This window comes from Miniopterus schreibersii (genome assembly GCF_964146895.1).
Source record: "Miniopterus schreibersii genome assembly, chromosome: 12".
Taxonomy (NCBI): domain Eukaryota; kingdom Metazoa; phylum Chordata; class Mammalia; order Chiroptera; family Miniopteridae; genus Miniopterus; species Miniopterus schreibersii.
In genome coordinates this window covers 69,053,542-69,064,119 of record NC_138112.1, presented here as the reverse complement: position 1 = coordinate 69,064,119, position 10,578 = coordinate 69,053,542, and the positions used below count along the sequence as shown (strand labels likewise).

Sequence of the window (10,578 nt, the reverse complement as noted above, 5' to 3'; positions counted from 1 at the left end):
ATACTCAGCGCTGCAACTACTCATCCCTGCTGGTGTAGCGGGAAAGCAGCCATAGACAATACTAAACGCATGAGCCTGGTTGTATTCTAATACAATTGTATTTTTAGATACTTAAATTTCATATCATTTTCGCCTGTCAGAACATTCTTCTTTTGATTTTTTTTCAACTATTAAAAAAACGTAAAAACCATTCTTGCCTTACAAAAAAAGGTAGTGGGCCAGACTTGACACCATGCCACAGTTTGCAGACCCCGGTTCTCGAAGGGTAAAGAGAGTTTAGTGACCAGAGCTACTGCTCACACATCAACACAGACTAGCAGGATAAGTGAGTCCCTGATTCCGTGCTGGCAGGTGTGGTCAGGGAACTGAGTCATTATTTTTCTCACTCTTGGTCCAGTTATGTACAGAAATGGTCTCTGGAGTTACAAGACCAGGAGACAGGGCAGGCCCCAGGGAGAGAAGAAGGGGATGGCTGGCAGTGCTGGAGCTCGAGTCCTAGGGAAGGGTCCTCTCCCTCTCAGGGAGGGACTTTGGACAGGTGCAGGTGCAGGATTTCCTCTGCCCGCTTCAGGTACTCCGCTGCCTTCTTCTTCACACCCTCCCTCCGGGCAGGTGATGGGTCCTCTGCAGAGAGAGAATGGCTCAACTGAGGTGCCTGGGCTCCAACCCCTGGGGTAGCCCCTTATTGTCCACAAAGCACCAACACGTGTCTTTCCCCTTCCCTGGGGATCTATTCTCCCCATTTTACAAACAAGAAAACTGAGGCCGCAAGCAGTAGATGCTGCCCAAGGCTACAGAGCTGGGCAGGGAGGAGCAATTCTCATCCTTGACTTGCATTTCACATTCCCTTCCCAGCACTGCACTAGCTGGGACCCGGGGCCTGAGCCGCCTCCCTCCAGTGCTACTCACCAGGAACTCCCTGCAGCAGGATGTGCACGCCGTCCCGGTAGCCCTGCAGAGCTGCGGCATAGGCGCCTGCCTTCTCATCCCGCAGGGCCTGGGTGATGAGCTCAGTGGCTCGGCTCAGATAGGCAGGGGTGGGCCCTCCTTCCCTGTCCTCCTCCTCCTGCCCTCCTGGCTCCCAGGGTTCCTGGTCCAGCCTCTCAGACTCTGCCTCCAATGCTGTCAGCTCACCTATGTGGGTAGGGCTGGGGCCTGCACCTTCTGCAATCAGATAGGGAGGACTCAGGCCATACTGTCCCTCCCTTTCCCAGGGCCTGCTGCCCACCCCCGGACCTCTCTTGCTCATTAGGGTGCCAACCTGTCCCAGGTTGGGAGGAGCAGTGCCTGAGCAATTCAGAAGCCACCGTGCATAGAAAACTAGCCATGATCTATTGCTTCGTGTTCATATGCTTTTGTAAAAACAGCTACCTTCCTAATTCTTTCTTTAGGTACACACTAACAGCTTCCAAGCTCTGGGTCACTGGTCCTACTTTCCTCCTGACTACAGTTGATCTATCAATCCAAGAATTCCCTCAGTAAAGTTTAATTGAAGGATGCTAGACCAACTATGCCAGGCCAAGGGTAGAAATATTCCAAGCCTTGGAATCTTAGGGGTTTTTTTTGAGGTCTTATAATTTCAGCTGAGGCCCCACTTGGGAAGATGCTGGCTGGATAGTAGGTATCATCACATTCCAGAGAGAAGGGCTCATTATATCCTCCAGGACTGGCAGAGAGGTGGCTGAACGTCCCCTCTCCAACTTATAGAGATCTGGTGACTCTGTGATGAAAAGGCCTTTGAAGGGAAGGTGCAGGAGCAGGAAGCACCATGGCACACCACTGGCCCAGAGATGGAAATGTGCGCATCTCTCCAACCCATCCAAGTGACCCCATGAGCAGACTGGGGCTTCCTGCAGGAAGGGAAGATGACATCTCACTGCCCAGCTGGACCTGCAGCCCTCCCTGTGTTGCTAATGGAGCAGAAGGCGGAAGAGTACTTGGGACGCCCTAATACTTGAGTTCAGGAGTTTGGCGTATGTGAAAGAGAGACAGTGCCACTGTTGCCTGGAGAGTCCGATGTTGAGAGGCTTGCTGGAGGTGCCCACAAGACTAGGGCGAGAAGACTAGGCAGTGTCTGAGCAAACACGGTTCCTGGCTTTGGGAGGTCAAGGATTTGTGAGTTTTCCTATGGGCTGAGGGAATGTCACACAGGAGCCGCCTTTGACAGACTCCTGTCTAAGCATCTGGCCACCAGGCAGCCCAGGCTGGGGCAAGGCAGATCCTGATGAGTGGGGTACATCAGTCGCAGTGACACCACTCCTGCCTTTCCCTCCAATTCCTTCCTCTTCCCCAACCCTGGAGGGGTGGGAGCAGGAAGGGGAGGGAGCATAATTAGAAGAGCAAAAGAACCCTCATACCCTTGGTCACCAGGGGCCGGGCCACCAGTCAGGCCTGAGCAGGGTGAGGCGGGGGAGGCTGCAAATCAGATGAGAGCGAGGTCCTGATTTGGACCAGATCTGAGGATGAGAGAGCTCAAATGCCTGAAACTGATAAAAAAAACTAAGGGTCTGCCAGGAGGTCACCAAAGGGAGAAGAGAAGCCAATGCATGGGCTTAAAAAGACTGTTGAGGAATCCAAATGAAACTGATTCATGATGATCCCAAAGTGAGACTGGTCACTTCAACATGGCAGCTGCGGGAACAGTATCAACTCCGGGAATCTCACAATGAAGAGGGCCAGGGTCTCAGAGCCCAGGACTGTCAGGTCCCCTGATCGCAGCCCAGGAGCTCAGGACCTGGACCTCCACGGGGGGCCCTTTCCATCCTGGTGCCCCCCGCATGCCAGCAGCTTCTCCATGGCCTTCCTCTGCTGCTCTCTGAGCCCAGGCCTCACCTCCTGACTTCGGGATCTACAGCCAGACCCTGAGCCAGCCAGGAAACCCCCACCTCAAGCTTGCAACTCAAACCCTCCCAGAGCAGTATGACCCCTGCTCATTCCAGAGCTTTCTCAGGGAGAAGATCCCATTATGGGAAGTGACTTATTTCATTCCATCATGGTTGCTCACTGTACAGGGGCACCCAGCTTGGCACAGGGCTATGGTACTTGCTTCTAATTCTCATCGAGGCTGCCATTTGCCCACAGAGGGCACCTTTCTCAGATTTACACAGGCACCACAGGCTAGGTGGTGGCTCTGCCAACCTCCCTTCCCCTGAAGAACTTCTGCCCGGCCCTCTCTGTGATTGTCCCAGTTTGTTACCTTCTTTGGAGAAGGGGTCGAAGAGGGCAAGCTCGGCCTCAGTGAGGGGGCCTCGGGCAGGCGAACCAGACGCCTCCTCGGTGCTCCCACAGTTAAAGAGGAGATCCAGGGCCTCCTGGGCAGGGCTGGATGGCATGGGGTCCGCTGAAGAATAGATCATTGGGGACATTCATGTCTGCCCTTATCACTTTACAACTTTCAAAATGGAGCTAATCTCTCACTGAATCCTTGCAGCAACCAGGGGCACAGACAATCCCATTCTTAGGGTTTATACCCATTTTACAGATTAAAAAACTATGGCCTAGATGCCTTGTGCAGAGCTCCCAGCAGGTTAGTGGTAGAGGAGCCAGAACACACCCCAGGCCTTTCACTAAGATCACTGAGGAGGGAGTGTGCCCCTCTCCCATTCTGGACCCTCCAGCCTTGGCTCCCTCCCCCACCCCAATATACCTGGCACCTCCAACTCCTCCTGACCCCTCTTCTCTGCTGGGAGTGGCTGGGGCAACCAGGACTCATCAGGTGGTGGCTGGGGCTCCTCAGGGGGTGGTGTGGGGATCAGAGGGGGTGGCAGGATGTGCAGGTCCCTGGACACCTGGGAGGGCCGTGTCACCTCCCCACCCTGCAGGAGAGAAAGACCAGCCAGGAGGAGTCACAAGGGTGCAGCCTGGTGGCAGGAAGGTTTCCCAGGTGTGTGTGTGGGGGGGACACAAGCAGGTCCACATACCTGGAAGAACTCCTTGAGCTGGGGGCTGTTGTTGAGCGCGGGGATATGCACAGTGAAGCGAAGCAAGTCCTCAGCCCCCTTTCGCCGCTCCTCAATCACAGAGGCCTCGAACCTGCCTACAGTCCCCCAGGAAAAGGGGCAGGAAAAGCAGCAGTGACTCACAGGGCCTCTGGCCCCCAGGCCACTTCTGGTTCTAAACCTTTCCCATTCTCTCAGCAATCTTCCCTGGGTGGGGGTGCTTGAAAGAAGGGACCAATCTTCTTGTTCATCCATTTACCAGATGCTACTGAATACCTACTGTGTGCTAGGTTCAGAAGGTGAATGAGAGAGAAGCAAGGTCTCTGCCCTCATAGATGTCACATCCTAGACAGGGAGAGGCAGGCAACCAACAAGAAACAAAGTAATTTCAGATGGCTTTGATGTAATGAGGAGCAAAGTAAGGCTCAGAGAAGGAAAGTGACTTGCCTGAGGTCACACAGCAAGTAGCCCCCGTTTATTACAGTATCACTGCTCTGTTCTAGGTATGCAGAGTTGTCTAACTCTGGCCTAGTTACCATGCTGCCTGGGGGAGCAGCCTGGCACAGCCTGCCAGCGGCAACCTTCACCTTGCTGCAGAAGAACATCTCACGTGAGTCCAGAGAACCAAGTGCAGATCAGCCCTGTCCAAGTATAATATGTAACTAACAATTTTCTAGTAGCCACATTAAAAAAAAGTAAAAAGAAACAGGCTAATTGTAATAATCTTTTCTATCTAATCCAATATATTCAAATTATTCTCATTTGAACATATATTCAATACATAAATTGTTGAGATAGTTACTGCCCCCCCGTCCCTGCCTCCCGTATGTGACCCAAATAGCGCCTCATATTTCTAGTGCTCCCGGGCCACAGTGGCTCTTGGCTGCTGTTTTCTGACAGGGCAGGTCTACAGGAAACACCGGCTTGTGGATGGGAATTCTGGTTCTGCCCCTTACAGGCCCAGCCCCTTCCATCCCTAAGCCTCAGTTGCCTCATCTCGAAAATGGGGCAATTGAGGGAAGGAATCTGACACAGAATATGGGATGGGCTCCTCTGAGCCTCCGTGTCTCCATCCGTAAAACGAGGCCATCCCTAGGGGCCCTTGCAGCTCTCTGAAATGTCACAGGGAGTGTCAGGCCCCGTCTAGGCAGCCCCCACCAGCAGAGGTCCCCTTTGCCCAACTCTTTGGCCATCTTTGGCCTGAAGGCCTAGGTGGACACTCACCGAAAACCTGGGCCCGGGGAAAAGCGGGGAACTCCTCCAGGCGGCGGAAGAGGTTGCGGTGGGTGTAGGCCAGGTCCCCGTGCAGCTTGCGGAAGTCGCTGTACCGCTTCCAGACCACCACCTGCGGGGGACGTGACACTTGCCTGGCCCAGGACGGTGGGGAGACGCCTGCCCGCCCCAGCCTGGCCCGGTGAGAGGGTGAGGGCTGCAACACGCCCCCCCCAAGGTCTGGGAGGCTGTTCCTTTACTGCCTCCGGGTCTGGAATTGGAGAATGGTCCCCCTTCCGCCCAGGGGCCTCACCTCTTTGACATCCTCTGGGTCTCTCTTTGAGATGAACTGAGGAAGAAAGGCAAGAACCAGGTGAGACCAGGGACTGCCATCTCACATCCCATTACCCTGTAAAATCCTAGGATGCCCAGGTACCTCCCCACTCCGCTGGATGGGGCAGTGGCCACTGGCCACTGGCATCCAGGTGTCCTGGCTTTCAGGCTTTCAGTGTAACCGGGAGCAGTTTTGGTATCATGCACCTCGGTTTCGTCATCCGACAAATGAGAGGATCCCTAAAGGCCCCTCCAGACCCCTCCATCCTCAGCCCAACTTTTATGTCAGTTCCTCCAAAGGGCCAAGTCCCTGCATCTCCTTCTGAAACCAAAGAACCCCAGGTTCTCTAAAAAATGAGTTTCTGTCCCAGGAGCCACTCCTCCCTAAAGGAGGAAGCCTCTGGACGAACACTCCCTGGCAAAGACAAAACTGTCACTGGGAGTTGTGACCCCTGGGAGAGTAGACTGGGCCTGAGGTAGTAAGAAGACTCCATTTTACTGTTACCTTCATAATAATTTAAAAATAACATCCTACAGCTTGGAGTACTTGACAGTTTTCAAGGTAAAACAAACTCGTTTTAAAAACCATTGAGGAATATATACCTAACAAAGGACTCAGATCCATACTATATAAAGAACTCCTACAAATCAATACTAAAAAGACAAGATAACCCAACTTTAAAAATTGGGCAGAATACTTGAACAGGCATGTCCCTCAAAAGAAGACATGTGAGTGGCCAATAAGATTATGAAAATATACTTAACATCATTTGTCATCAGAGAAATGCAAATTAATACTCCAATCAGATAGTACACACCCACCAAGAATGGCTAAAATGTAAAGATGCTGATGATATCAAGTGCTGGCAAGAATGGGAGTATGAAGTGGAATAATCGCTTTATTTATTTATTTTTAATTATTGATTTTAGAGAGAGAAAAAAAGGGAGAGAGAGAGAAACATCAATTTGTTGTTCCACTTATTTATGCATTCATTGGTTGCTTCTTGTATGTGCCCTAACCGGGGATTGAACCTGAAACACCAACTGAGCTACCTGGCCAGGTAAAATGAACAATCACTTTGGAAAGCTGGCAATTTCTGAGAAAGCTACACATATGTCTATCAAATGACCCAGTAATTCAAGACCTAGGTATACACTAAGGTGAAATGAATGCATGTGTCCATAAAAAAGACTTGTAGCTTGGCCAGCAGTTGGGCGTTGACCCAGGAACCAAGAGGCCACTGGTTCGATTCCCGGTCAGGGCACATGCCTGAGTCGCGGGCTAGATGCCCAGTGTGAGTGCCTGCAGGAGGCAGCCGATCGACGATGCTTCTCTCTCATTGATGTTCCCATCTCTCTATCCCTTTCCCTTCCTCTCTAAAAATAAAAGTAAAAATCAATAAGAACTTTTTTTTTTAAAAAAAGGAAACTGAAAAAAAAAAGACTTGTACACGTATGTTCACACAACTTTACTCATAAAAACGAAGAACTTTTTAGAAGCAACCTAAGTGTCCAATAACAGAAGAATGAATAAAGAAATGGTGGTAGGTGCTGGCCAGGTAGCTCAGTTGGTTAGAGCATCCTCATGATATGCCAAGGTTGCGGGTTCGACCCCTGGTCAGGGCACATACAAGAATCAACAAGTGAATGTGTAAATAAGTGGAACAACAAATTGGTGTTTCTTGTCCAGCCGGGTGTGGCTCAGCGGTTGAGCATCGGCCTAGGATCCAGGAGATCGCGGTTGGATGCCCGGTCGGGGCACATGCCCGGTTGCGGGCTGGGTCCGCAGTCAGGGGCGTGCAGGAGGCAGCCGATCAGTGAGGACTCTCTCATCTTTGATGTTTCTGTCTCTCTCTCCCCCTCTCCCTTCCTCTCTCTGAAATCAATGAAGATATATTTTTAAAAACCCACACAAATTGATGTTTTTCTCTCTCTGAAAATCAATAAATAAAAAATTTAAAAAAAGAAACAGTGGTATATTTCATACAATGGACTATAACTACACAACAATAAAAAAAGAACAAACTACTCGTATGTGCAACATGGATGAATTCCCAAAACATTATATTGAGTGAAAAAGGCCAGACACCAAAAGTACTTGCTGTGTGTATGAGGTTCAAGAACACACAAAACTGATCTATGGTGACAGGAGACAGGACAGTGGTTACCTCTGCAGGAGGACCATTGACTGGAAAGGTGCAAAGAAACTTTATGGGGTGATGGAAATTCTGTATCTTGACTTGAGTGGTGTTTGCATAGATGTTAACATATGTAAAAATTATTAAGCTGTACACTTGATTTGTGCCTATTCCTATAAATTATGTTTCAGTTTAACAAATTTAAAAGGTGAAACAACAGAAAAATGAATATCAGAAAGTGAAAAAAGCAAGGTACAGAACACCACTCACTGTGTGTAAGTAATAATAAAATGGATACTTATATTTGCTTTTAAACTTAGAGTTTATCTGCAAGGATAAATAAGAAACTAGCAGCAATGGTTCCTATGAAAATGACAAATGGGGATAAAGGAGGGAAAATTATTTATTTTTAAAAGTTATAAAAGCTTATCAAAGTAAGGCACATTACTTGTTTAAAAAGCCAACAGATTTATAGAAAAAAGGTTACAGTCCCTTTCGACACACACCCTACCCACCCCTCATCACAGGAACTATCATTTTAATTGTATTTTTTAGACATGGAGAAGATATTATAAAAGATTTGGGGAAAGCTTAAACATCTAGGATCTCCACTTATGGATGTTGTGTCTTTATATTTTTGCTCCTTTTTAATAATAGCTACTATGCACCAGTTTAATAGTTGCCTAGTTCAAAATTCTAAAGGTACAAGAAAGTTTACAGCAAAGTTTTCCCCAACCAGTTCTTGTATTTCATTCTACAGATATTATATTTATACTGTTTCTATTTTTAATTCTTTTCCTGATATCTATATAATGTGCTTATAATGTTACTGCTTCATGTATCACCTTTAGTCTTTATTGACTTCTTGCTATGACTATGAAGATGGAGACTTACTCCTTAGGTTCTTCTGAACTGTATGAATTTTTAGTCATAGACAAGTAATTTTTCTTTTTTAAATTAAAAATAAACTCTTTAAAGGGTTTTTATGTAAATACCAAACAAGCCCAAAAAAACCAAAACTTAACTTCGAGAGACAGGAGAACTAATATTTGGGCTGAGCCTGAGATTTCATGTTAATTTAAGGAAATTCACAGCCTGATGCCCAGACAGCACACTTTGGGCGTGGGCACCCCAACTTGCTGGTCCTGAAACTGCAGCACGCCCCTTTAAGAGAACAGCGCCCTCCCATGGCCCCGCCCCCTGATGGCTACAGAGGCAAACGTAGACTCGCACCTAAACCTCCCCTTAAAGGGGAAACCGATTTCTGTTCGCCCAATACGGTGGCTTTCAGCAGCGACTTGCCTTAAGGTAAAACCCGGCCCCTCTCTGGTTAAAAGGGTAAGGTCCCCGCTGGGTCCCACCTCACCTGCGCCGTCACTTTATACTCGGTGTAGCCCTTGGGGTGGGTCCGGGGGTCGGAGACTGTGTAGTGCCGCAAGAAGTCGTCCTTCGCCTTGCGGGACATGGCACCCCGGCTTGGGCAGAGCTGACCGCCGCCCCCGCCCCTCCGGGTCAGCCGCTGCCAGCCGCCGCCTCTCTCGGGCCTGCGCCCTGCATCCTCCGGCCCAGGGAGCTGGTCACAAGTGACAAAGCAGTTCTGGGCCGGGCGCGCGGCCAAGGGAGCGTCTCAAAAGGTCTCGATCGTTGGTAAAGCGTATACTAGCTAATTTGAGAACAGGGATTGGGGAGGTTGGATCACTCCTCTCTGCAGAGCGATCAAGTCGACCCCATCCTAGCGTACACACTCATCACACATCTCCAAGCGACTTTTCCTCTGCTTCCCAATTCCCTTTCATCCATCCACCCAATTTTTATTGTGTCCAATATGTGCCAGACGTGGCTAAATTATTTTCCTGTCTCCCTCCATAGGATTCCCTAATTCATGTTTTCTGGAAGAATGGGGGGAGCAAAGGGAACTCTGGAGAAGCACACATTTTTTGTCACGGGTTCTGAAGTCACACTTCTTACTAGCTGTATGACTTTCCCATAACTACTCAAGCCTCAGTTTGATAACAGAATCTATTGCAGTGGATGTTTCTTTTTTCTCTTCCTGTTAGTAGCATAGCACCAGATCTTTGTTTGGAAGTAGTTCTCTAGTATGTGTAGCCCTCCTGCCTCCTACCCCAGAATCCAAAGGTGCTACCTGCTTTCCTTGCCCCAGGTCCCAGGTGGAGGTGAGGGACTCTCCCGAGACCTTGAATCTTGAGTGAGGAACAGGGGGCACAGTGCCTGGCAAGGGGACCAACTTGTTGCTGGAGTACAGTGTTAGCGGTGGGTTGGCTCCCCAGCCTCCAAGCACTCCTGTTTCCAAGCCTGGACACCCCATCTCCATCAGGATGCTGTGAGTCTGCAGTATCCTTCCAAGAAATGTCCTTTTGGCTGAAGGCAGTTGTAATCTGCTTCTGGGCATGCCATCAAGGACCCTGACTAAGGCGAAGCACTTAAGCACTCATGACCACTCTTGTTACTAGAACTCAGATGTCTGGGCACTGTCTACAGAAAGAAACACAAAGCAAAATCCCAAATCAGACTCCTAGAAGCTCAGAAATGAGGTAGTTCATCTAGGAAGTATTAGGGAGTTGGCTGGGATGAGGTGGTGTCCCCCCAAACTACATATACCAGGGTTCCTCTAAAGACCCCTTTAGACTTGGCTGCTGCTCTCCAAATCTTTCTGGGCAGGGTTGTGGCTCCAAGTCTCCTTCTTGCCCATCGTTACTCCCCTTCCTGACCTAGTAGCTCCCAAGTCTCCCCTTTCTGCTTTCTTCCTTCCTGTCCCCTCCAAACCCTTTCCTATCTAGATCAGTTTAGTCTCTGGCCTTCTCCAGATCACCAGACTCCATCAGTTCCATTACTAGGAGAAGCAAACAGAAGAACCTTTAAAGAAGGTAGGGAGAGGGAAAAGCTGCCAGTGTGCAGCTGTGGGGAGGCTGCTCCCCACATTCACGCTGCTTGGCCAT

General features: G+C 49.4%; 1 protein-coding gene across 2 annotated transcripts; it reads right to left on the bottom strand.

Moving 5' to 3' along the window:
- Nucleotides 1-63: 63 nt before the first annotated feature.
- Nucleotides 64-9,185, bottom strand: SNX15 (sorting nexin 15). Of its 2 annotated transcripts, XM_081153510.1 has the most exons (8): nucleotides 8,988-9,185; nucleotides 5,464-5,499; nucleotides 5,163-5,283; nucleotides 3,921-4,036; nucleotides 3,647-3,815; nucleotides 3,197-3,340; nucleotides 910-1,164; nucleotides 64-624 (listed from the first exon to the last, which is right to left on the bottom strand). In XM_081153510.1, exons 1-8 carry the CDS (start codon nucleotides 9,084-9,086, stop codon nucleotides 518-520), a joined length of 1,047 nt encoding a protein of 348 aa, XP_081009636.1. In that variant the 5' UTR covers nucleotides 9,087-9,185; the 3' UTR covers nucleotides 64-517. The 2 variants fall into 2 exon arrangements, with proteins under 2 accessions (XP_081009636.1, XP_081009637.1); XM_081153511.1 differs by lacking the exon at nucleotides 910-1,164 and having other exon boundaries at nucleotides 82-624.
- Between the last annotated feature and the right edge of the window lie 1,393 nt (nucleotides 9,186-10,578).

What these genes read in the sequence shown, in the direction of transcription:
- SNX15 (XM_081153510.1), bottom strand. Translation starts at nt 9,086, where the DNA reads ATGTCCCGCAAGGCGAAGGACGACTTCTTGCGGCACTACACAGTCTCC. An exon ending in AGTATAAAGTGACGGCGCAG is followed by an intron (nt 5,500 to 8,987) that starts GTGAGGTGGGAC and finishes TTTCTTCCTCAG; the next exon opens with TTCATCTCAAAGAGAGACCC. An exon ending in GGAGGAGTTGGAGGTGCCAG is followed by an intron (nt 3,341 to 3,646) that starts GTATATTGGGGT and finishes TCTATTCTTCAG; the next exon opens with CGGACCCCATGCCATCCAGC.